A 27,865-nucleotide genomic window follows, 5' to 3' on the forward strand; every position below is an offset into this window, starting at 1 on the left:
GTCGTATAAGGAGCGACAAGCGATCAGCAAGGGCAACATATAGGGAAAATACTTTTAAAAAATTCACAAATGATGATAGCATAAATAAAGAATATGACAGATGATTCATTCTATGAGATTGACTGCTCTTGACCTACAAATAGCCTACAAAGCCCATAATGCTGCAGTGACCTGCCCATGGGGATGCTGATGTGGTCTGATGAATGTTCATGACCTGATCATGTTGAACTCACCTGCTCGTAGGAGGATGACCTGGTCGTCCAGGGGCAGCTCAGAGAAGTGGGGGATCCTCTTGGCCCACTCCACCAGTGTAAAGAGCTGCTTGTCGGCTGCTTGGCAGATGTTAGTCACCGGGTCGTTGGGCTGGAGAGAGACACATGGGAAGGCTTGCTGTCACAAATACATTTAGCAAAGGTTGAAAGATACTTAAGTGATAATGCCCTCAAAGTCCATGTTTGGACGATATATTGGCACGCATGTTGCAAACCGTGCCAATATATCCTCCAAACACGGGCTTTGAGGGCATTATCACTTTTATACAACAGGTTACCAGATTTAATTAGAATATTGTTCCAAACAATGTTCCAAATGTCGGAGAGACAGACAGCAATATTTATACAAATCTCTGCTGTTGACAACTAAATGTTAGTCTAAAAGAAATGTGAGATAATGTCTAGATGCTTTTTATAGTGGAGATCAAGTTAATACATTGCCTGGCTGGGCTGATGAGACAGTAGATTGCAGAGTCATATGGAACAGAGTAAATAGGCATTTTAACATCATAGATTTAGCCAGTGGTAACTTGTGGAATAGACCTCAGCTGGAATGCAGTTTTAACAATGTCCATCGGATGGGGCCACAGTGTCTCCTGACCCCTCCTGTCTCAGCCTCCAGTATTTATGCTGCAGTAGTTTATGTGTCAGTGGGCTAGGGTCAGTTTGTTATATCTGGAGTACTTCTCCTGTCTTATCTGTTGTCCTGTGTGAATTTAAGTATGCTCTCTCTAATTCTCTCTTTCTCTCTTTCTTTCTCTCTCTCGGAGGACCTGAGCCCTAGGACCATGCCTCAGGACTACCTGGCACGATGACTCCTTGCTGTCCCCAGTCCACCTGGCCATGCTGCTGCTCCAGTTTCAACTGTTCTGCCTGTGGCTATGGAACCCTGACCTGTTCACCGGACGTGCTACCTGTTCCAGACCTGCTGTTTTCAACTCTCTAGAGACAGCAGGAGCGGTAGAGATACTCTTAATGATCGGCTATGAAAAGCCAACTGACATTTACTCCTGAGGTGCTGACTTGCTGCATCCTCGACAACTACTGTGATTATTATTATTTGACCATGCTGGTCATTTATGAACATTTGAACATCTTCTGTTATAATCTCCACCTGGCACAGCCAGAAGAGGACTGGCCACCCCTCATAGCCTGGTTCCTCTTTAGGTTTCTTCCTAGGTTCTGGCCTTTCCAGAGAGTTTTTCCTAGCCACCGTGCTTCTACACCTGCATTGCTTGCTGTTTGGGGTTTTAGGCTGGGTTTCTATACAGCACTTTGAGATATCAGCTGATGTAAGAAGGGCTATATAAATAAATTTGATTTGATTTAACCAATCAGCATTCAGGATTAGACCCCCCCCCCCGTTTTATAAATTGTGACGTGTGTGGTTGAGTGTGTATTATGCGAACACACTGTGTGCATGTTCATTTTTGCTGCATACAGTATGTGTCCAGTCACAGCAGTGCACCACCGGATGAGAGAGCAGCACAGGGCCTGATCCGCTGAGCCAAGACCCCACACACACACCCCTGCCTTGTGAATGATCACCTCCGAGGAGGAGCGAGCAGGAAGGCAAAACAAACAATGATTCTGTCCCAGCCTGAGGAGGAAATACCTGCAGAGAAGCAGCAGTAAAACCTTACTACCTTACTCTCTATCTCCAGCAGAATAGCAATGTCTACAGTGCATTTCTATGTTTTGTAGAAAAAAAAGAACTACCCGATGACATCTTCAAAAGTTAAAACATTTTAAAAACTCGTTGCAGTTTTTGAAAATCTAAGTTTTTTTGCTTTTAATCCTAACCTCTTTTTATGACCTTTCTTCTGATAATTTTAACCATAAATCATTGAAACACACCATTTTCACATATGTAGACACTGGTTTGGTGCTGGAGATATTGAATATGAGGTTGAAAAGTGGCAGAATTGCCCTTTAAGAAATAGCTTTCAAGAAAGCTAAACAAGTTATAGTCTCTGGAATTATATGGACTAGTGAGACTGTATTCTCACTCACCACCTGGCTTATAATCCTGATTCAGACAGAGTAAAGTCTGGATGAAAAAGGTCAAGTTAAGTATATGGACGAAAAGTTAGCAGAGGACAACATGAAAAGGAGAGATCTGAAAGGTAGAGGAAAATAACTGAGAGAGAGAGAGAGAGAGAGAGAGAGAGAGAGAGAGAGAGAGAGAGAGAGAGAGAGAGAGAGAGAGAGAGAGAGAGAGAGAGAGAGAGAGAGAGAGAGGGAGGGGGAGAGAAAGAGAGGGAGAGAGAGAAGAGAGAAAGAGAGCAGAGAGAGAGAGAGAGAGAGAGAGAGAGAGAGAGAGAGAGAGAGAGAGAGAGAGAGAGAGAGAGAGTGTATGGTGGATGGAAATATGGATGTGAATGGACAAGAGCAAAGAAACCTCAAGTTTTAGAAGCCATCAAACTGAAGGCCTCACTCGAGACCTCACTCAACCCAGGAGGAAACCGTGGTTAGTGAAGGAGGCAAGCACTTCTAACGTTCTAACATATCCAGTGGAGAGAAAAAAATGTCCCCATCAATGTTATCAATAACAAAAGGTATCTTCTCTCGCTCCCCAACTTCTCTCTCTCACCAAATCCCACAGATCAATGCTGAAAGCTCCGAAGATCTCAACTACAACTGTAGCTCTCTGGAGAAGATTAGAGTAAGATGAGAAAAATGAATTGCACCTCCTCTTCCTTCCATTCTTCCTCTACTTCTAATGCTCAGGCCTAAGACTCCACACTCCATCCCCCCTTCCTTCCTCCCTCCCTATAGTGTGAAACTCTCACTGACTGCCGAGAATCAGACACGACCGCTTGAAATATGAAACAGTATGAAACAGTTAACCAGACACAAAGCCAGCACTGTTTTGAAAACTGAAAGTAGTTTGTCTTTGGGAGGAGAAAAAAAAAGCATCTTATAAATATTGAAGCATCTGATCTCTGTGGGAGTCGTTGTGCACCGCACGGCTCAGCGCGACAGTTTTTCCGCCTGTATTTCTCCTTCAAACACATAAACAAATCCGCTAATTCATTCCAAAGGCAGCCGCAGCCCAAACAAAACAAAACAAAAGGGGCTGTATTTTGTGTCTCTGTCGAGGCCTCTCAAAAGAATACAACTCCCAGAGTTCTCGTTAAACACGGCGAAGGCTCATGAATATTGCATGGCTCTCTTAGCCGTGTTTACACTGACCTCGTTTCTCACTGTATACACCATGAAGATGACAGGAGAGAACATAGACCACACTGCCGCCATGAGCACATATTATCTCACAGTAGGTGAGTGAGAAGACACCAGTCACAGAGGATGTTACGGGGTGTCACAGTGGAAGAGACCACAATGCCTTCCGAGGTCTGGAAGAATAATTGTATTTTTATTTAACCTTTATTTAACTGGGCAAGTCAGTTAAGGACAAATTCTTATTTAAAATGATGAACTTCTTAACTATCTTCTTAAGATGATTGTCGCTAGGCAACCGAGCTAGCTAGCTATCTAGCTAGCAAGGACAATCATAATAGCATATTTTTACTGAGATGACTGGTCCATTTTTTAAATTGGATTTAAAACAATCAATACTGAAAATGTAAGATTAAGTTTGTGAGTGAATTAAACATGTTCAATTGCTTTCATTAACTTTTTTTTCTCTCTGCCTCGAGTTTAAGAACTTTATTGAGGAATAGCAACTTTTCATTCATGTATTTTTAAGTATGAAGTTAAGGAAAAAATGGCACTTAAGTATACGTTTCTTCTTAAGAAGATATTGTGAATTCGGGCCTAGGCCAAGAGGGACCGCTGTGACCTTACAGAACCCATCGCTGTCTGTGAGAGAAACTCTTTTACATTCCTTTTCTGTGAACATCCTTCGCTCTGGAGGATAGGGGGCCAGCTGATCATTTTCTGAAATAGACGTAACCCTCCCCAGAGGAGAGATGTAACCCTCCCCTGAGAAAGAGATAGAGAGATATGGAAAGGGACTGTGAGCGTTTGGGCTTATGAGAGACGCTTTGAGGACACCTCTTAATGCTTGACGCAAACATGAGTGTTTTTTGTTCCAGACTGAATTGAAGGCTTTGGTGTGCATTATTCACCGCCAATATCCATCTCAGCCTCTCCTCTCACAGAAATGCCTGGCTTGCATATCGTCCTATTAAATTTTGATCACTTGTGGAGGGGAGAGATCAGAGACTGGCTTTTACATTTTTCATATTCTGCTTAAACCCCACTACAGTTGCGTGACAACAAAGAGAAATGTGGTAGTCAATAGATGATTTGACCATAATCCAAATTTCCAACAAAATTGTGAGTTGAGAGTAAAGATCTCATGATGGGCTGTTTGTTGAAGAAGAGTATTCAGAGTATCCTCAACCAAGTATGCTCTGAACAACATTAGCCTACCTCTCTGTTTACAAAGACACAGCAGAGAAAGAGAGAGACAAAGAATTATACAACTTGACAGATTCAAACAGCACACAAGGTTGGATTATACACAGACAGAATGAGAAAAATCCATAGCGAAAGAGAGAGGGATAGTGAGAAAGAGCCAGACAGAGGTAGGGAAAAATCCCCAGAATGTCGTGTTACCCCACTCCTCCCCATCCCTCCCTCCTTGAAGAGAAGGCCCTGGCTTGTCTGACTGGAGGCATGTTACTAATGCCTGTTTAACTCCGGTTCTAGGTCACCATGAGATAAACACACTTTATTCAGCTTCGCCAAACCCCGGTCATTAGACAGTGGCAGTCCCCATTCATGGTGTGCATTCACGGGCCCTGGCCCAGGGATTCACTAACACACGGGGCAGAGGGGATCCTAATATACTGGGACTGCCTGCCAAGGGAACAGCGCACGGGGACACATTCCAACACTGACTGTGCCTCTCTACCCTTGTTTAATCCACTCCTAACTATGGATGCACGATATATCGGTGAACATATCGGAATCGGACGATATTAGCTAAAAATGCCAACATAAGTATTGGCCGATGTCTAGTTTAACACCGATGTTAAAGTTACCGATGTCAAAGCTACCGTGCATACCTATATGACATAGATACTTGATGTAATAACGCCACGTAAAATGTTGCGCTACACGTGCAACACAGCATTCCTAACCTAGCCCACAATGTCTGCTGTAGTGGATCGAGCAGTGAACAAGTCCAGCATTCCTTTGAAAGAGTAAGAACATTTCAGCGAGACAACTCAAAGGCGAAATCCATGAAAGCCAAGATAATGGAATTCATTGACCTTGACAGTCAACTGTTCCCTGTCATGGGTGATGTTGGCTTTTACTGACTGGTCGAGCACAAGTACACACAACCAAGTGCACTATTTTTCAGACGTTGCCCTACCGGAGTTACACAGTAATAGCGTCACTAATATTAGTTTCACAACATACATACTATGGAACACCGTTTGGGTCTTTGCGTGTCAAAAAAGATACAGTAGCACTGTCAAAGCTGTACAGAAAAGTCTGCAAACACCATCCACAAACGATGTGTTCACAATACCGCGTTGGTAATAAAGCATCATTTGTTGGACCGCAACTTCTGGGGTAGCTAGTACCAATACAACCAGCCTAAAAACAATGACCAGTAGAAACTGCAGTCATTTTCATTATTCTTACCATTGATTTAGGAATCCTTGTAAGTATTAGCTAGGTAGCTACTTATTGTTCGCCTATTGAAATTGAACTTCAGTTCATGAAAATAAATAGCTAGCCAGCTACTTAACCCTGTTGCCCAAAGCTAACGTAATATGCAGCCAGCTAGCTTCATCTGGCTAGTGAGGCTCGACCGGGCCGGGTTATGTGTTGTGAAGCTAGCCACAATAGGGATTATGCACAATTGTGTAATTTGCAGTTTGCCTTCAAAATAAAAGTATGTCTTTGACAGTGAGGCACATTAATACAAATAGTATAATTATGCAATAATTTTACTTTGAAGGCTAAGTGCAAAGTCCACTATTGTGGCTAATCCTTATTGTGGCTAGCTTCACATAGATGGGTCCGACCACCATTAATCAAATAAGAACTGTCTTACAAATTAGGGTTATTTTAGATGATGACACCTAGCTATATAGTTAGCTAGCTAACTATAGCTACTAAAGCAGATGTCGTGTTATTTGACATGTCAAATAGTGTTATTTGACATGTATCATTTTTGACACGCAAAGACCCAAACGTTGTTACATAGAAATCCTGGTTGAGAGTGAAACGACTGAACAAATGAACCACGAAACAGCACAGCAAGTAAGTCAAATAAATATGTTTTGATTATGTTTTACTGGTAATGGGGACATACGTAAATGCCAACAAAATAACTTTTTGGTCAGTGTGGTGTGTGTGTGAGTGTAACCTTATATTTAACTAGGCAAGTCAGTTAAGAACAAATTCTTATTTACAATGACGGCCCGGACGACGCTGCGACAATTGTGCGCCACCCTATGGGACTCCCAATCACGGCCGGATGTGATACAGCTTGGATTCGAACCAGGGACTGTAGTGACGCCTCTTGCACTGAGATGCAGTGCCTTAGGCCACTGCGTTCATGTGTGTGTGTTAACTATTTAACTGTACTAGAACGCTTAAAAGGATATCGAAAACCGTTATCGGCCCCAAAAAATCATATAGATGCATCACTACTCCTAAATTTTCATATGATTATGAGGATCGTTTTCAGTGTCAATTGAAATATAAGTAGAAGGGGAACTAGGAGGTGTCTCAGCAGTTGTCTTTAGCTAGGGCAAATTAGATGAATAAAAATGTCCCACATTACCCAATCTACATGGCCTATTGAACTACACCTCCCCATTACAATCATTACCTTAAACCATTGCAAGAAATAAACAAAAACCTACAAATATGGATCCACTAGAAATTACCAAGAATTACTCAAAAATGACCAATACAAGTGGTATTTCTCTGCCTTTATCAAAGCTAGATTTCTAGAAAAGATCGATATCCTCCTCTATCTCCTGCGGGGCACCCCCTGTTGGTGTCAGAGCCCCAGCGGTGAGATGTAGAGCAGAGCAGTTACGGCAAGGCGAAGCCCAGACAGACACACACACACAGAGTGATTTAGTGTGTCAGAGAGCTGCCAGCCCCTCCCCTCTCCTTTCCCTCTCCTCCCAAATGTCAACGCTCATCACGTACATTTCCATCTACCCAAAAACAGCTTCCATTTACTCACATAACAGCCTTCAGAGTTCTACCTTCACTTCACAGGACACTTCCCCCCCCAGAACAGACGAGTCCCAGAAGAAGCACTCCCTCCCTCCTCCCTCTGTCCCTCGCTCCCTCCTTCCCTCTCCTACACAACTACTCTGTGTCTGTTGTTCCAGTAGGATTCCTGAGAAACCAGAGGTTGGTGAGATGCTGTCGGTAAAACCTTCCTTAGATTAGATGATCAAATCACATACAACTGGTGTAGAATTCACCGTGAAATGCTTGCTTACGAGGCCTTCCCAAAAGTTAACAAATAAAAACAGTAACACAAGAGTGGAGCAATATAAAGGGAGTACCAGTACCAGAGCAATGGGCAAAGGTGTGAGGTATTTGAGGTAGATACAGTGCATTTGGAAAGAATTCAGACTTGACTTTTTCCACATTTTGTTACGTTACAGCCTTATTCTAAAATGGATTAAATAAAACATTTTCCTCAAAACAGTCTACACAAATGACAAAGCGAAAACAGGTTTTTAGAAGTTTTTGCTAATTTATTAACGATAAAAAACATAAATACCTTATTTACATAAGAATTCAAACCCTTTGCTGTGGGACTTGAAATTGAGCTCAGGTGCATCCTGCTTCCATTGATCATCCGTGAGTTGTTTCCACAAGTTGATTGGAGTCCACCTGTGGTAAATTCAATTGATTGGACATGATTTGGAAAGGCACACAGCTGTCTATATAAAGTCCCACAGAGCAAAGACCAACCCATGAGGTTGAAGGAATTGTCCGTAGAGCTCCGAGCCAAGATTGAGTCGAGGCACAGATCTGGTAGGTACCAAAAAATTTCTGCAGCACTGAAGGTCCCCAGCAATACAGTGGCCTCCATCATTCCTAAATGGAAGAAGTTTGGAAGCAACAAGACTTTTAATAAAGCTGGCTGCCCGGCCAAACTTAGCAGTCGGTGGAGAAAGGCCTTGATCAGGGAGGTGACCAAGAACCCGATGGTCACTCTGAAAGAGCTCCAGAGTTCCTCTGTGAAGATGGGAGAACCTTCCAGAAGGACAACCATCTCTGCTGCACCCCACCAATCAGACCTTTATGGTAGAGTGGCCAGATGGAATCCACTCCTTAGTAAGGTACATGAAAGCCCACTTGAAGTTTTCCAAAAGGCACCTAAAGGACTCTCAGACCATGAGGAACAAGATTCTCTGGTCTGATGAAACCGAGATTGAACTCTTTGGCCTGAATGCCAATCATCATGTCTGGAGGAAACCTGGCACCATCCCTATGATGAAGAATAGTGGTGGTAGCACCATGCTTTGGGGCTGTTTTTCAATGGCAGGGACTGGGAGACTAGTCAGGACTGAGGGAAAGATGAATGGAGCAAATTACAGAGAGATAAAAACTTGCCCCAGAGCACACAGGATCTCAGACTGGGGCGAAAATTCACCTTCCAACAGAACAATGACCCTAAGCACACAGCCAAGACAACGCAGGAGTGGCTTCGGGACACGTCTCTGAATGTCCTTGAGTGGTCCAGCCATAGCCCTGTATTGAACCCAATCAAACGTATATGGGAAACCTGAAATAGCTGTGCAGAGACGCTCCCCATCCAACCTGACAGAGCGTGAGAGGATCTGCAGAGAAGAATGGGAGAAACTCCCCAAATACAGGTGTGCCAAGCTTGTAGCGTCATACCCAAGAAGAGGCTGTACTCGCTGCCAAAGGTGCTTCAACAAAGTACTGAGTAAAGGGTCTGAATACTTATGTAAATGTGATATTTCAGTTATATTTGCTAAAATTTCTAAAAACCTGTTTTTCCTTTATCATCATGAGGTATTGTGTATAGATTGACGAAGAGAAAAAAACATTTAAATACACTATAGAATAAGGCTGTAAGGTAACAAAATGTGGAAAAAGTCAAGGGGTTTGAATACTTTCCGAATACACTGTACTTACACGAGGTATTTGAGGTAGATACGTGAAGGCAGGGTAAAGTGACTAGGCATCAGGATAGATAATAATACGTGTGTGTGTGTGTGTGTGTGTGTGTGTGTGTGTGTGTGTGTGTGTGTGTGTGTGTGTGTGTGTGTGTGTGTGTGTGTGTGTGTGTGTGTGTGTGTGCGTGTGCGCGTAATGCGTATGTATGTACGTGTGTTTGTGTTGTGTCGGTATGCGTGTGTGTGTTATGTGTGTATGTGCATAAGTAGTGTATATGAATGTGTGTTGGTTTTCTGTGGGAGTGTTAATGTTGTGTGTATGAGTGAGTGTTTATATGGTGTGTGTATATGTAGTCTAGTGTACATAGAGTCAGTGCAGATTGTTTGGGTACCATTAATTTACTATTCAGCAGTCTGGCTATTTAGCAGTCTTACGTATGGCTTGCGGGTAGAAGCTGTCTCGGAGCCTGTTGGTCCAAGAGTAGCAGAGTGAACAGTCTATGGCTAGGTTAGCTGGAGTCTTTGGCAATTTTTCGTGCCTTCCTCTGACACCGCCTGATATAGAGGTCCTGGATGGCAGGGAGCTCGGCACCAGTCATGTACTGGTCTGTCCACACCACCTTCTGTAACATTTTGTGGTCAAGAACAAGTGACGTGCATTCACTATACCAAGCGTGATGCAGCTAGTTAAGATGCTCTCGATGGTACAGCTGTAGAACTTTTTGAGGATCTGAGGGCCCATGCAAAATCTTTTCATTCTCCTGAGGGGGAAGAGACGCTACAGTGCCCTCTCCACGACTGTGCGGGTGTGTGTGGACCATGTTAATTCCTTCGTCTGTTGTCTTATTCACGGTTGAGCCAGACATAGTCTCGTACTCAAGTACTATTTGAGAAGGTCTGGTCACACAAATTTCCTAAATGGCAAAGGTCCAGATGGATATCGTCATTTATCGGCGTAGTAACAAACCCCCACCTCACAACCCATGTGACCCCAAACTGTTTATACCCCTCTTGTTGGCGGAAAGAACATTTTGCAGTTTTATAGGTAATTTCCCACAATTCTACACATTTTTCTTGAGGCAGAGAATTATTTAGATATTTTAAAGCTTATTTCCTGCGGCCTTGTGAAGTAAGCATTTCACGGTAAGGTCTACACCTGCTGTATTCGGCGACTGTGACAAATACTATTTGATTTGATGTGATTTGTTCCTCATCCTCATGTTGGCTAATGGCTACTCCCTGTCAATCAAGCGATACCCTGGGGAGTCCCGCTCCAGAGAGGATAATGAAGATTGTCAGATTGCAGCATAGTTGAACTGTAATGGTGTGGCAAATTGTTGTGATAACACTGATTACATGTTAATAATGGCCATTACTGCAACGACACACGTCAGAGGCTGAGGAACCTGTTTCATACCGAGGGAACATTTTAGAAAATGGAGAGTGAGTGTGTATGTGCATGTGCATATGTGGATAAGTGTGTTGGTGTCATTGTACATATACAGTGCATTCGGACAGTATTCAGACCCCTTGCCTTTTTCCACATTTCATTATTGTAAAATGGATTCAATAGTTTTTTTCCCCTCTTCAATCTACACACAATACCCCATGATGACAAAGCAAAAACACATTTTTAGACATTTTTGAAAAATAAAATGAAATCAAATGGAAATATCACATACATAAGTATTCAGACCCTTTACTCAGCACTTTGTTGAAGTACTTTTGGCAGATATTGCAGTCTCGAGTCTTGTTGGATATGACGCTACAAGCTCGGCACACCTGTATTTGGGGAGTTTCTCCCATTCTTCTCTGCAGATCCTTTCAAGCTCTGTCAGGTTGGATGGGGAGCGTTGCTGCACAGCTATTTTCAGGTCTTTCCAGAGATGTTTGATCGGGTTCAAGTCCGGGCTCTGGCCGGGCCACTGAAAGACATTCAGAGACGTCCCGAAGCCACTCCTGTGTTGTCTTGGCTGTGTGCTTAGGGTCATTGTCCTGTTGGAAGGTGGACCTTCACCCCAGTCTGAGGTCCTGAGCGCTCTGGAGCAGGTTTTCATCAAGGATCTCTAAGTACTTTGCTCCGTTCATCTTTCCCTCGATCCTGACTAGTCTCCCAGTCCATGCCGCTGAAAAACATCCCCACAGCATGATGCTGCCACCACCATGCTTCATCATAGAGATTGTGCCAGGTTTCCTCCAGACGTGACGCTTGGCATTCAAGCCAAAGAGTTCAATCTCGGTTTCATCAGACCAGAGGTTCTTGTTTCTCATTGTCAGAGAGTCTTTAGCTGCCTTTTGGCAAACTCCAAGCGAGCTGTCATGTGGCTTTTACTGAGGAGTCGCTTCCGTCTGCCCACTCTACCATAAAGGCCTGATTGGTGGAGTGCTGCAGAGATGGTTGTCCTTCTGGAAGGTTCTCCCATCTCCACAGAGGAACTCTAGAGCTCTGTCAGCGTGACCATCTGGTTCTTGGTCACCTCCCTGACCAAGGCTCCTCTCCCTCGATAGCCCAGTTTGGTTGGGCGGCCAGCTCTCGGAAGAGTCTTGGTGGTTCCGAACTTCTTCCATTTAAGAATGATGGAGGAAACTGTGTTCTTGGGGATCTTCAATGCTGCAGAAATGTTTTGTTACCATTCCCCAGATCTGTACCTCGACACAATCCCGTCTCGGCGCTCTACGGACAATTCCTTCGACCCCGGAGTTGCTTTTTGCTCTGACGTGCACTGTCAACTGTGGGACCTTATATAGACAGATGTATGCCTTTCCAAATCATGTCCAATCAATTGAATTTATCACAGGTGGACTCCAATCAAGTTGTAGAAACACCTGAGGGATGATCAATGGAAACAGGAAGCACCTGAGCTCAATTTCACGGTTCATATCAAAGGATCTGAATACTTCTAAGAACCTGTTTTCACTTTTTCATTATGGGGTATTGTGTGTTGATTGAGGGGAGATTTTTTAAATGTAATCCATTATAGAACAAGGCTGTAATGTAACAAAATGTGGAAAAAGTCAAGCGGTCTGAATACTTTCCGAATGCCCTGTATGTGTGTATGTGTGTAAACGGCTCCTGCTCTTCAGGACAGAGTACAGGGTGAACAGTGCATACGGTGTAGTGACTCACCGAGTTGGATGGCATGCCCAGGTTGGTCTCGGTGTAGGTCTCTGTCTTGGGTTCCACAGCGAGCTCGGCCTCCAGGACCTTCTCCACGGGCATGTCCTCGTTGACGCCACTGGTGGACTCCACCTCGTTCTCGCTGCGCTCTTTGGCCCGCTGGCGCTCCTCCTGGACGGCTGTGTGTAACAAAACTGGTTCCGGTCACTACTGCTGCTGCGGTGTTGTCTAGTGTGTGCGGTGTTTGTGTGTGTGTGTGTGTGTGTACATATGTAAATAGTGCGTGTGTATCATTATTATTACATTAAGTCTGATATAAAGACCGATGTAACAGATCGACACTGAAATATGTGAGTCCCCATAATTACAGGACACGTGAATAGAGACATGACAGGAAATACAGTAGAGTGTGGACACAACATATACAAACGCTTCATACAAGGACCCTCTCTCCTGCTCGGTCTCAATGTAGAGCACAATAACAAACAACAAGCTCCTTTCATGACCACCATATATTGACACATTAATAATGGATGTGGTACGAGTCCTCATTTACGCCCTGCATGTTTACCACAGACACTGTGACAGAATGGCTTTGACAGACTGACTGGCGCACAGACACACATCAATGGGGTCTTTGTGTAAAATAATGTTGTTTTTAGTCTGTCCAGTAAATAATCACTAAGTCTCTGTGTAAAGCGGGAACTTGTTGGATCTGCTGTGTGATTGGCTTGGCAGGGAGACACAGGAAGTGGTTTATGTGCTGAGCAGACACCGAGGCTCACTGTGGCCGAGGCAACCCTAACCGCACCTCCACCCAGAGAGGCATATGTGTGTTCATATGAGAACGTAAGGGGAGGCGGTTGCTATGCGCTGCCTCTGGGTTTCAACCCATTTCTTCCCTCTCCTCTTCCCACTAAACTTAAACACTCCCCCACACACACACATCTACACACACGCACACACACACACCTACACACATGCACACAAATGAAGACACTTCATATTCTTTATTTTCTTTCTTATTTCTTCCTATTCCAAGTGCTGAATCACAGGGGTGGGGGTTCTGGGAAGGGGAGGACAGGGAGAGAAGAGGAGGGGAGGAGGAGGGGGGGACGAGGGGCCCCACTTTAGAGGAACTGCTGTCTGGCGGTGGAGGTCAGCCCAAGGGTAGAATAGTTGTGCTGGAGTCAGAGAGAGGTGAGGAGGGCTGAAATCATGTTAGCTTTATTTCCCCCTTCCCCTGACTGGGAGAGCATCAATTCATTTAATCCTGTTTTTCTGTGGATTCGCTCAGCCTTTTGGACTACCACTGCCTTGTTCTCCCCCTGCCTCGGGGTACAGGGGGGCTTAGGCTAGCAGAGTGAGGTGAAAGGCAGTAAATGATAATATCCTTGAACGGAGGTTGAGCCCTATGATGATATAAATAAGAGTGAATGGGGGTAGGGAGGGAGGGATGAGGGGTGCATGCTGAGGTCAAGACAAATTGGGCCGAGAAAGAAAAGCTCTTATCTACTTATAGACTCTCTTGTTTTCTCTTTTCCTTTGCTTTGGTTTTGTTCTGCGTCTGACACCCATTGGTTAAGGGTGGGCTGAACATCTGCATGTTGGTCTAGGATCAGTTTTGTATTGTTCTTGCCTGGTGCAGTGGTTCATATTCAGAACAGGGAAAGCTGATCCTAGAATAACATAAAGTGATTTCTGATATGGAAGGGGACTGTGTGCTTCAGATTATACACCTTAATAACTGGAATACCACATTCTGTCTCTAAAGCCATAATATTTCATGACTGAACTTAGGAGTTAAAACAGTATTCTAGATCAATAGTTCACCTTAGAGAGTGATGACGCGGTTCTGATGGAGAGAGCTAGTGTGTCATCCACTCTCTGCTTCCTACAGGAAGTGTGAACAAGTGTGCTAAGAGTGCTAATTTCCTCCTCTCTTATGAAGTGCTAAAACAAACTCTTCCATTTTCTCTCTCCTCCCCCCTTCCTTCTCCTACCTGCTCTCCCTCTCTTGTGGTAAATCATTGCTCTTCAAGTGAAATCAGAAAGTATTCATCATGAATAGGTCTGCCTATGAAGGCTACCAATCACTGAAGAGCCCTGATATGAATCACCTGTAATAAAGACTTCCATTTTCCATTATCTGCTTATTTCAATCTTGAACGCCTCTGAGGAAGTCAGTAATTCTACATGCACAATGTGAGTCCTCTGCAATTACTGCTCCTCATTCTATAGTAATGAAGAGGCAGATGAGTTGAGCTCTCATTATCACACAAGTGATCTCAACACACTTCAAGTTCTCTACATGAGGAGCTGAATGATTCCTGACAGAGGGAAGGTTGAAGTGATCCTGTGTGTGTGTGCATGCGTGCGCACGTGTGTGTGTGTGAGAGAGAGGGATAGAGAGAGAGATAGAGAAAGTAAGATAGACAGAGAGATCGATATAAAGACAGACAGAGAGAGAGAGAGAGAGAAAGACAGAGAGAAGGAGAGATAGAAAGACAGACAGAGAGAGGGAGAGATAGAAAGACAGAGAGAGAGCGAGCGAGAGATAGAAAGACATACAGAGAGAGAGGGAGAGATAGTACAGACAGGCAGAAAGAGAGGGAGAGATAGTACAGACAGTCAGAGGGAGAGAGAGGGAGAGATAGTACAGACAGGCAGAGAGAGAGGGAGAGATAGTACGGACAGGCAGAGAGAGAGAGGGAGAGAGAGGGAGAGACAGTACAGACAGGCAGAGAGAGAGAGGGAGAGATAGTACAGACAGGCAGAGAGAGAGAGGGAGAGATAGTACAGACAGGCAGAGAGAGAGACGGAGAGATAGTACAGACAGGCAGAGAGAGAGAGGGAGAGATAGTACAGACAGGCAGAGAGAGAGAGGGAGAGATAGTACAGACAGGCAGAGAGAGAGGGAGAGATAGTACAGACAGGCAGAGAGAGAGAGGGAGAGATAGTACAGACAGGCAGAGAGAGAGGGAGAGATAGTACAGACAGGCAGAGAGAGAGAGGGAGAGATAGTACAGACAGGCAGAGAGAGAGACGGAGAGATAGTACAGACAGGCAGAGAGAGAGACGGAGAGATAGTACAGACAGGCAGAGAGAGAGACGGAGAGATAGTACAGACAGGCAGAGAGAGAGGGAGAGATAGTACAGACAGGCAGAGAAAGAGGGAGAGATAGTACAGACAGACAGAGAGAGAGGGAGAGATAGTACAGACAGGCAGAGAGAGAGAGGGAGAGATAGTACAGACAGGCAGAGAGAGAGGGAGAGATAGTACAGACAGGCAGAGAGAGAGGATAAATAAGGCCTTTATCCTCAACGGCATGTGCTGTACCTTCTCTCTTCATTCCACAGGCCAGACACTTCTGGTAGCGACAATACTGGCAGCGGTTGCGCTGGCGCTTGTCGATCAGACAGTCCTTGTTGTCGCGGCAGGTATAGGTCAGGTCCTTCCGCACTGTCCTCTTGAAGAAGCCTTTACAGCCCTCACAGCTGTACACTCCATAATGTTTACCTGGGGACAGACACGTCGTTTTAACTTCAAAAAGTACATAGAGAGTGGCTATTAGACATTTAAGACACATTTCCCACACACATATCCTCAGTTTCTTATTGAGGATAATAAAGGAAAAATTATATTGATTACATACTGTTTGGACAATAACAGAGGGGTGAAAATGGTGACTATAAGCGTAATGTATGTTACTATGTTATGACATTGTGCTGTCCTGATGAACAGCGTTTATGAAGATCACTAACCTCTAAGCGTCTGTCTGATATCTGTCTGATATTAACCTTCTCCTCCACATCCTGTCTGATATTAACAATCTCCTCCACATCCTGTCTGATATTCTGTCTGATATTAACCATCTCCTCCACATCCTGTCTGATATTCTGTCTGATATTAACCATCTCCTCCTCATCCTGTCTGATATTCTGTCTCATATTAACCTTCTCCTCCTCATCCTGTCTGATATTCTGTCTCATATTAACCTTCTCCACATCCTGTCTGATATTCTGTCTGATATTAACCATCTCCTCCACATCCTGTCTGATATTCTGTCTGATATTAACCATCTCCTCCACATCCTGTCTGATATTAACCATCTCCTCCACATCCTGTCTGATATTCTGTCAAATATTAACCATCTCCTCCACATCCTGTCTGATATGAGGCAAAGTGCAGTAGAGTAAAACACTTCCTCTCCCTGTGCTGCAGACACCACAGCTGCTTTCATTCCTCGTTAACCCAGCTAAGAGAAAGTATGAGGTGTGTTAAGTATCTACGGCGTATGTGAGTCAGGCTTTCAGTGTGTGTGTGTGTGTATTAAACACTTCCTCTCCCTCCTCCACATCCTGTGCGTGTGCGTGTGCGTGTGTGTGTGTGTGTGTGTGTGTGTGTGTGTGTGTGTGTGTGTGTGTGTGTGTGTGTGTGTGTGTGGACTCACGTGAAATGGTGATGACCATGGTGGTATTGCAGTCGCCACAGATGACACAGACGTGTCAGTGGTGTGTGTGTGTGTGTTTGAGTGCATGTATCACTGTAACCTTAGGGCACCTACTGTACCTGAGGAGCGGTCTCCGCAGATGGCACAGATGTGTTTGGTGAGGGAGAGAGGCATGCACCCCGGCGAGGGCTGGGCGGGCACCTTCATCACCCCGTTGAGACCCAGCGGGGGTTTGATGTCCTCCGAGCTGCTGACGGAGTTCATCTGGGAGTTCAGCTGGAACATCAACACACACAAACACAGGAACAGACAGGTCACAACGCCACTCTGACACTGACACTCAGAAGGTCATGCACACACTTCATCAGATTATACAGCTGAAATGGCAATGTGATGCAGTGTGGATATTTCATGTCTTCATCCAGGGACAGCTCTGTTTTCAGACAGATAATGATTACAGCAAGATTAAGCATAGACTAGGGAGAGTAGACCTCAGCACACAGAAAACAGAATGGCTGAGTATGTATCCATGCAGCTGAGCTGAATGGGAAGTTTCAGCTATCTACAGTTTGGCTGTATTTCCAGTAGCAGCCTAGCAGGCTTTCTCCCTCTACTCCCTTGCCTGTGTTTCATATCTAAAAACCTGTCGCTGCTAGATCCTGCACCACTTAACCGGAGGAGTTGTTTAATTCATGCTCTCAACCACTCCCCTAGCCTCCACATGCTCAGCGCTAGCATAACTTCAATGCAACATTTAGCAGTACAGCAGAATAAAGGGCCAGTGTTTGTTTTAGCAAGAGAGTGTTCTTGAACTTGAAAGGTTCTCCTCCAGTGCATTAGGGAGGGGCACGGTTATTTCAATATTACATTACATTACATTACATTATACATTATATTACAATATCCAAACGTGCGTTAGTTGTTGATCATGTGTGAGTATTCGATATTTACGGCAAAAAAACATGTCTATTTTAACAATGAATTTTTTTCTTCTAAATTCAATTAAAATATCCATGTGACATTGTTACACGCAAGGATCATACCATGACATTTGAAATTCTTAATTTAATAAAACAATAAACTCTTGAATGTAGTTTATATGTGGTGTGCCACCCCCCAAAAAAGACAGATAGCCTTCACCAAAGATTATAGTTTGTTGCTTTTGTTGGCCAATCAAATGGGCAAATATCTCCATGTGTAGCAAGTGAAGTGAGAGATCACTAATGGAAATAAAAGTACGGAATTAAAAGTTCCATCACCCATCCCTACAGTGCACTCAGCTCTGCTGTGAAACTGAGCTTCAATAATGTTTATGTGAAAACTCCCTCTCCAACTGTGTAGGTTCACATGGAGAACTAAGAGACACTAATCAACTATGCTGTGCTGTTATAGTGGAGTTACTAAGAAGCTCAATTACCACTCAACAATAATTCATTGATATAGGCAGAACTAGCTCGCTAGCCAACCATTTGTACAGCTATGGAAAAAAACAGAGCCATGTCTATGTCAGTATGCTCTAAAAACCATGATGTCAAAATGACCAAAATAGAAGCAAAAAGTACAAATAATTCACTTTGGAAAAACTGGAAATGAAAGGGACTGAATGTAGTTTTTTTTCATGGAAACATTTAAGAACTCTATATATTCTACAGCCAATAACAAATAGTATATAAACAGTATGACAGTGTTCATGTTACTGTAGTATTACCAAGTGATGTATTTCTTTTAACAACAGCTACCACTTCATTAAAGCTGTCAGATGCAGTTTATCAAAGAGCACTGCGCTTTATGACGGGCAACAATTTTAGTAATCATTACTGGATTCTCTACCAGAAAGTTGGTTGGTCCTCTTCGATGTCACGTAGGTTGATACATTGCTATGTTTTCATTTATAAAGTCCTTTTACAAAAAGTCCCACTTTATCAAACATCATTACTAACCTTTAGACATACAAGTTACCACACCTGGTCTCGGGGATGGTTAACTCTAGAAACTCCTTTGGTCTCTACTGAGTTAGGTAAATCAGCTTTTTGTTTTCTTGCACCTTATTTGTGGAACAATCTTCAAAACGTTCTAAAATGTGATGTTCTGGTGTCTAGTGTTTTTCTTTCTTTCTGCTTGCATTTGGTATTTATATTGATGTGTGTAAAAGAGACCTTGGTCTCAGTATGACTCCCTGATGAAATAAAGGTGCAATAAAATGTATAAAGACTGTCAGTGCATTCATATAGACTGTCAGTGCATTCATACAGACTGTCAGTGCACTCATATAGACTGTCAGTGCATTCATACAGACTGTCAGTGCATTCATATAGACTGTCAGGGCATTCATATAGACTGTCAGTGCATTCATATAGACTGTCAGTGCATTCATATAGACTGTCAGTGCATTCATACAGACTGCAGTGCATTCATATAGACTGTCAGTGCACTCATATAGACTGTCAGGGCATTCATATACTGTCAGTGCATTCATATAGACTGTCAGTGCATTCATATAGACTGTCAGGGCATTCATATAGACTGCAGTGCATTCATATAGACTGTCCGTGCATTCATATAGACTGTCAGTGCATTCATATAGACTGTCAGTGCATTCATACAGACTGCAGTGCATTCATATAGACTGTCAGTGCATTCATATACTGTCAGTGCATTCATATAGACTGTCAGTGCATTCATATATACTGTCAGTGCATTCATATAGACTGTCAGTGCATTCATATAGACTGTCAGGGCATTCATATAGACTGCAGTGCATTCATATAGACTGTCCGTGCATTCATATAGACTGTCAGTGCATTCATATAGACTGTCAGTGCATTCATACAGACTGCAGTGCATTCATATAGACTGTCAGGGCATTCATATAGACTGTCAGTGCATTCATATAGACTGTCAGTGCATTCATATAGACTGTCAGTGCATTCATATAGACTGTCAGTGCATTCATATAGACTGTCAGTGCATTCATATAGACTGTCAGTGCATTCATACAGACTGCAGTGCATTCATATAGACTGTCAGGGCATTCATACAGACTGCAGTGCATTCATATAGACTGTCAGTGCATTCATATAGACAGTCAGGGCATCCATATAGACTGTCAGTGCATTCATACAGACTGTCAGTGCATTCATATAGACTGTCAGTGCATTCATATAGACTGTCAGTGCACTCATATAGACTGTCAGGGCATTCATATACTGTCAGTGCATTCATATAGACTGTCAGTGCATTCATACAGACTGCAGTGCATTCATATAGACTGTCAGGGCATTCATATAGACTGTCAGGGCATTCATATAGACTGTCAAAAAATAGTAATTGATGACAGACTGAGTATTTTCTCAAGGAACATGCAACTGTGAGCACTCCACAGTGCTTCTCTCTTTCTCAGGGCAGTGCATGGATGGTGGGGGGATTGAAGGGGCTCAGTCCTGGGTCTGGAAATAGAATACAACCCCCTCCCCACCACCACCGCCACACACATGCAAGAGGGGGGCACAACCAGGCGAGATGTGTATGTGGAGTCTACCATGACTGGGGAAAATCCCTGGACGATCATCAAATGAAATTGTATTTGTCACATGCGCTGAATACAACAGGCGAAGAAGACCTTACCGTGAAATGCTTACTTACAAGCCCTTATCCAACAATACAGTTCAAGAAATAGAGTTAAGAAAATATTTACTAAATAAACTGAAGTAAAAAATGTAATAAAAAGTAACACAATAAAATAACAATAATGAGACTATATATAGGGGTTGCCGGTACCGAGTCAATTTGCGAGGGTACAGGTTAGTAATGAGACTATATACAGGGGGTGCCGGTACCGAGTCAATTTGCGAGGGTACAGGTTAGTAATGAGACTATATACAGGGGGTGCCGGTACCGAGTCAATTTGCGAGGGTACAGGTTAGTAATGAGACTATATGCAGGGGTTACCGGTACCGAGTCAATGTGCGAGGGTACAGGTTAGTAATGAGACTATATGCAGGGGTTACCGGTACCGAGTCAATGTGCGAGGGTACAGGTTAGTAATGAGACTATATACAGGGGTTACCGGTACCGAGTCAATGTGCGAGGGTACAGGTTAGTAATGAGACTATATACAGGGGGTACCGGTACCGAGTCAATGTGCGAGGGTACAGGTTAGTCGAGGTCCAGAATGTTGACACATTACCCCTTCTCTGTGTCTTATGGTGTCAGTTTGTCGATGGCTTTTATTTATGAAAATGTCCATGTTTTACATATGCAACATTCAATTTAAAATTTGAAATTTGCAGTGGTGGAAAAAGTACCCAATTGCCATACTTGTGTAAAAGTAAAGATACATGAATCGAAAGTGAAAGGCACCCAGTAAAATATTACTTGAGTAAAAGTATAAAAGTATTTGGTTTTAAATATACCTAGGTATCAAAAGTAAATGTAATTGCTCAAATATACTTAAGTATCAAAACTAAAAGTACAAATTCCTTATATTAAGCAAACCAGATGCCACAATTTTCTTGTTTTTTATTTTATTTACGGAAAGCCAAGAGCACACTCCAACGCTCAGACATCATTTACAAATTAAGCATGTGTGTTTAGTGAGTCCACCAGATCAGAGGCAGTAGGGATGACCAGGGATGTTCTCTTGATGCGCATGTGAATTGGCAATCTACACACAATACCCCATAATGACAAAGTGAAAAATGTTTTTTAGAAATGTTTGCGAATTTATTAAAAATAAAAAACATAAATACCTTATTTACATAAGCATTCAGACCCTTTGCTATGAGACTCGAAATTGAGCTCAGGTGCATCCTGTTTCCATTGATCATCCGTGAGATATTTCTATAACTTGATTGGAGTCCACCTGTGGTAAATTCAATTGATTGGACATGATTTAGAAAGGCACACACCTGTCTATATAAGGTCCCACAGTTGACAGTGCATGTCAGATCAAAAACCAAGTCATGAGGTCAAAGCAATTATCTGTAGAGCTCTGAGATAGGATTGTGTTGAGGCACAGATCTGGGTAAGGTCACCAAAAAATGTCTGCAGTATTGAAGGTCCCCAAGAACACAGTGGCATCCTTCATTCTTAAATGGAAGAAGATTAGAACCACCAAGTCGGGGGAGAAGGGCCTTGGTCAGGGAGATGACCAAGAACCCGATGGTCACTCTGACAGAGCTCTAGAGTTCCTTTGTGGAGATGGGAGAACCTTCCAGAAGGACACCCATCTCTGTACCACTCCACCAATCAGGCCTTTATGGTAGAGTGGCCAGACGGAAGCGACTCTTCAGTATAAGCCACATGACATCCGGCTTGGTGTTTGCCAAAAGTCACCTAAAGGATGAAACCGAGATTGAACTCTTTGGCCTGAATGCCAAACTGGCACCATCCTACGGTGAAGCATGGTGGTGGCAGCATCATACTGTGGGGATGTTTTTCAGTGGCAGGGACTGGGAGACTAGTCAGGATCGAGGCAAAGATGAATAGAACAAAGTACAGAGAGACCCTTGATGAAAACCTGCTCCAGAGCCTTCAGGACCTCAGACTGGGGTGAAGGTTCACCATCCAATAGGACAATGACCCTAACCACACAGCCAAGACAATGCAGGAGTGGTTTTGGGACAAGTCTCTGAATGTCCTTGAGTGGCCCAGCCAGAGCCTGGACTTGAACCAGATCTAACATCTCTAGAGAGACCTGAAAATAGCTGTGCAGTGACGCTTCCCATCTAACCGGACAGAGCTTTAGGGGATCTGCAGAGAAGAATGGGAGAAACTCCCTAAATACAGGTGTGCCAAGCTTGTAGCGTCATACCATAGAAGACTCGAGCCTGTAATCACTACCAAAGGTACTGAGTAAAGGGTCTGAATACTTATGTAAATGTGATATTTCAGTTTCTTTTTCATTTTTTAATACATTTGCAAACCATTCTACAATCCGGTTTTTGCTTTGTCATTATGGGGTATTGTGTGCAGATTGATGAGGGGAAAAAACGATTTAATCAATTTTAGAATAAGGCTGTAACCTAACAAAATGTGGAAAAAGTCAAGGGGTCTGAATACTTTCCGAAGGCACTGTAGATATGGTCCAGAGCAGCTGTGCTGGCACACAGAGAAGAGAAAGAGAGGATAGGAGGAAGAGTGGAAAGGAGAGGAGAGGAGAGAGGAGAGGAGAGGAGAGGAGAGGAGAAGAGGGAGAGAAAGAGAGAAGAGAAAGAGAAAGAGAAAGAGAAAGAGAAAGAGAAAGAGAGAGAGGAGAATGAGAAAGCACACTCAGCCAGTCCAGTCGGAATCAGAAAGGAGACAGAATGAACAGAGAGAAAGAGAGAGAGAGTGAGAGAGAGAATGGGAGGTGTGTTACTGTAGTATTGGGAACTCTAATTGTGGCCAGAGCAGGTGTGTGATTTAGTGGAAGGTAGCAGGTGTGTGATTTAGTGGAAGGTAGCAGGTGTGTGATTTAGTGGAAGGTAGCAGGTGTGTGATTTAGTGGAAGGTAGCAGGTGTGTGATTTAGTGGAAGGTAGCAGGTGTGTGATTTAGTGGAAGGTAGCAGGTGTGTGATTTAGTGGAAGGTAGCAGGTGTGTGATTTAGTGGAAGGTAGCAGGTGTGTGATTTAGTGGAAGGTAGCAGGTGTGTGATTTAGTGGAAGGTAGCAGGTGTGTGATTTAGTGGAAGGTAGCAGGTGTGTGATTTAATGGAAGGTAGCAGGTGTGTGATTTAGTGGAAGGTAGCAGGTGTGTGATTTAGTGGAAGGTAGCAGGTGTGTGATTTAGTGGAAGGTAGCAGGTGTGTGATTTAATGGAAGGTAGCAGGTGTGTGATTTAGTGGAAGGTAGCAGGTGTGTGATTTAGTGGAAGGTAGCAGGTGTGTGATTTAGTGGAAGGTAGCAGGTGTGTGATTTAGTGGAGGGTCAAATCAAATCAAATCAAATTGTCACACACACATGGTTAGCAGATGTTAATGCGAGTGTAGCGAAATGCTTGTGCTTCTAGTTCAGACAATGCAGCAATATCCAACTGTAACAATTGTTGTTGGAAGGATGGTCGGACCAAGATGCAGCGTGGGGTAGGTTAATAATCTTTTATTTAGGATAACCGGCACAAAACAAGAAAGAGTAACAAACAAAACGTACAGCTTTGCAGGGCTAAAAAGCAACAATACAAAATCAAGATCCCACAAACAACAGGTGGGAAAAGGCTGCCTAAATATGATCCCCAATCAGAGACAACAATAGACAGCTGCCTCTGATTGGGAAACATACCAGGCCAACATAGAAAATAAAAAACTAGACTACCCACCCTAGTCACACCAACGAGTAATCTAACCTAACAATTTCACAACAACTACCTTATAAACACAAGTGTAAAGGAATGAATAAGAATATGTACATAAAAATATATGAATGAGTGATGGTATAGAACGGCATAGGCAAGATGCAGTAGATGGTATAGAGTACAGTATATACATATGAGATGAGTAATGTAGGGTATGAAAACATATACAAGTGGCATTGTTTAAAGTGGCTAGTGATACATTGATTACATTTATTTGTCCATTATTAAAGTGGCTGGAGTTGAGTCAGTATGATGGCAGCAGCCACTCAATGTTAGTGATGGTTGTTTAATGTAATGTAGGGTATGTAAACATTATATGAAGTGACATTGTTTAAAGTGGCTAGTGATACATTTATTACATGCATTTTTCCATTATTCAAGTGGCTGGAGTTGAGTCAGTATGATGGCAGCAGCCACTCAATATTAGTGATGGTTGTTTAACAGTCTGATGGCTGTTTTTCAGTCTCTCGGTCCCTGCTTTGATGCACCAGTACTGACCTCGTCTTCTGGATGATAGCGTGGTGAACAGGCAGTGGCTCGGGTGGTTGTTGTCCTTGATGATCATTTTGGCCTTCATGTGACATCGGGTGGTGTAGGTGTCCTAGAGGGCAGGTAGTTTGCCCCCCGGTGATGCATTGTGCAGACCTCACTACCCTTTGGAGAGCCTTACGGTTATGGGCGGAGCAGTTGCCGTACCAGGCGGTGATACAGCCCGACAGGATACTCTCGATGGTGCATCTGTAAAAGTTTGCGAGCGTTTTTGGTGACAAGCCAAATTTCTTCAGCCTCCTGAGGTGGAAGAGGCGCTGCTGCGCCTTCTTCACCACACTGTCTGTGTGTGGGTGGATCAATTCAGTTTGTCCGTGATGTGTACGCAGAGCAACTTAAAACGTACTACCCTCTCCACTACTGTCCCTTCGATGTGGATAGGGAGGTGCTCCCTCTGCTGTTTCCTGAAGTCCACAAACAACTCCTTTGTTTTGTTGACATTGAGTGTGAGGTTATTTTCCTGACACCACACTCTGAGGGCCCTCACGTCCTCCCTGTAGGTCGTCTCGTCGTTGTTGGTAATCTAGCCTACCACTGTAGTGTCGTCTGCAAACTTGATGATTGAGTTGGAGGCGTGCATGGCCACGCAGTCGTGGGTGAACAGAGTACAGGAGAGGGCTGAGAACGCACCCTTGTGGGGCCCCACCTGGGGGCAGCCCGTCAGGAAGTCCAGGACCCAGTTGCACAGGGCGGGGTCGAGAACCAGGATCTCGAGCTTGATGACGAGTTTGGAGGGTGCTATGTTGTTAAATGCTGAGCTGTAGTCGATGAACAGCATTCTCACATAGGCATTCCTCTTGTCCAGATGGGTTAGGGCAGTGTGATTGTGATTGCGTCGTCTGTGGACCTGATGGTGCGGTAAGCAAATTGGAGTGGGTCTAGGGTGTCACGTAGGGTGGAGGTGATGTGGTCCTTGACTAGTCTCTCAAAGCACTTCATGATGACGGAAGTGATTGCTACGGGGCGGTTGTCATTTAGCTCAGTTACCTTAGCTTTCTTGGGAACAGGAACAATGGTGGTCCTCTTGACGCATGTGGGAACAGCAGACTGGGATAAGGATTGATTGAATATGTCTGCAAACACACCAGCCAGCTGGTCTGCGCATGCTCTGAGGGCGGGGCTGGGGATGCCATCTGGGACTGCAGCCTTGCGAGGGTTGACACGTTTAAATGTTTTGCTCACGTGGGCTGCAATGAAGGAGAGCCCGCAGGTTTTGGTAGCGGGCCGTGTCAGTGGCACTGTTGTGTCCTCAAAGCGAGCAAAGAAGTTGTTTAGTCTGTCTGGGAGCAAGACATCCTGGTCTGCGATGGCGCTGGTTTTCCTTTTATAGTCCGTGATTGATTGTAGACCCTGCAGGTAGCAGGTGTCTGATTGAGCGGAAGGTGTGGGCTAAGGGCTGTTCTTAGGCACAACGCAACGCGGCGGATATTGGCCATATACCACACCCCCCCGGGCCTTATTGCTATTTTAAACTGCTTACCAACGTAATTAGAACAGTAAAAACACATGTTTTGTCATACCCATGGTATACTGTCTTTTTGAAGGTGGTCTTCAGCATTCTAGGAGTAAGGAGTCATGCTGTTTGTGTAAATGGTTTATTTTCACTGTAGCGGAGTGCGTACATAGTGTAGTGTATGAGTGTGTACATAGTGTAGTGTATGAGTGTGTACATAGTGAAGTGTATGAGTGTGTACATAGTGTAGTGTATGAGTGTGTACATAGTGTGGTGTATGAGTGTGTACATAGTGTAGTGTATGAGTGTGTACATAGTGTGGTGTATGAGTGTGTACATAGTGTAGTGTATGAGTGTGTACATAGTGTAGTGTATGAGTGTGTACATAGTGTAGTGTATGAGTGTGTACATAGTGTAGTGTATGAGTGTGTACATAGTGTGGTGTATGAGTGTGTACATAGTGTAGTGTATGAATGTGTATATAGTGTAGTGTATGAGTGTGTACATAGTGTAGTGTATGAGTGTGTACATAGTGTAGTGTATGAGTGTGTACATAGTGTAGTGTATGAGTGTGTACATAGTGTAGTGTATGAGTGTGTACATAGTGTAGTGTATGATTGTGTACATAGTGTAGTGTATGAGTGTGTACATAGTGTGGTGTATGAGTGTGTACATAGTGTAGTGTATGAGTGTGTACATAGTGTAGTGTATGAGTGTGTACATAGTGTGGTGTATGAGTGTGTACATAGTGTAGTGTATGAATGTGTATATAGTGTAGTGTATGAGTGTGTACATAGTGTAGTGTATGAGTGTGTACATAGTGTAGTGTATGAGTGTGTACATAGTGTAGTGTATGAGTGTGTACATAGTGTAGTGTATGAGTGTGTACATAGTGTGGTGTATGAGTGTGTACATAGTGTGGTGTATGAGTGTGTACATAGTGTAGTGTATGAGTGTGTACATAGTGTAGTGTATGAGTGTGTACATAGTGTTGTGTATGAGTGTGTACATAGTGTAGTGTATGAGTGTGTACATAGTGTAGTGTATGAGTGTGTACATAGTGTGGTGTATGAGTATGTACATAGTGTGGTGTATGAGTGTGTACATAGTGTAGTGTATGAGTGTGTACATAGTGTAGTGTATGAATGTGTACATAGTGTAGTGTATGAGTGCGTAGATTATTGCATAAATATGCTATGATGGCACTTACAGTACACACAGAACTATAAAAACCTCCCTCCGCCATGCATTGAAAAGAGTAGAAAAGAACAAGGGAGACATTAGAGGCCCCTGCTTAAGACTGGCTTAGCTCGTTTCACTGAGTCTGAGCACAGACTTTGCTCATAAATACATATCAAAGGAATACATAAAATCCCACTGCACCACTTCTCAATGTTCAACACCCAAGTGTAACTCCAGTGTCTAACAGTTGAAGGGCACCTTTATTTTACTTTAGTAGAAGTTATGAGGCTCACAGTATTCTTTCATAACACCCCCATTATATGTGTTGGACAAAAATATTAATAAGTGCAGAAAGCCAATGCCAGGATTGCTCAATTTAATTTCCACTAGTAAACCAGA

The 27,865-nt window shown here is 43.6% G+C and overlaps 1 protein-coding gene across 2 annotated transcripts in view; it reads right to left on the minus strand.

Moving 5' to 3' along the window:
* Positions 1–27,865, minus strand: part of LOC118384853 (retinoic acid receptor RXR-alpha-A-like) — a 145,812-nt gene that overhangs the window by 21,640 nt on the left and 96,307 nt on the right. The window contains exons 5-8 of one of the 2 annotated variants that reach the window (XM_052521128.1): positions 17,071–17,227; positions 15,838–16,017; positions 12,507–12,691; positions 234–363 (exon numbers count right to left, since the gene is read on the minus strand). In XM_052521128.1, coding sequence (XP_052377088.1) covers positions 234–363; positions 12,507–12,691; positions 15,838–16,017; positions 17,071–17,227 — 652 coding nt within the window. The remainder of the gene's footprint in view (positions 1–233; positions 364–12,506; positions 12,692–15,837; positions 16,018–17,070; positions 17,228–27,865) is intronic. The other variant, XM_052521129.1, reaches the window with a different exon arrangement.

The sequence above is a fragment of the Oncorhynchus keta genome, chromosome 6, assembly GCF_023373465.1.
Source record: "Oncorhynchus keta strain PuntledgeMale-10-30-2019 chromosome 6, Oket_V2, whole genome shotgun sequence".
Taxonomy (NCBI): domain Eukaryota; kingdom Metazoa; phylum Chordata; class Actinopteri; order Salmoniformes; family Salmonidae; genus Oncorhynchus; species Oncorhynchus keta.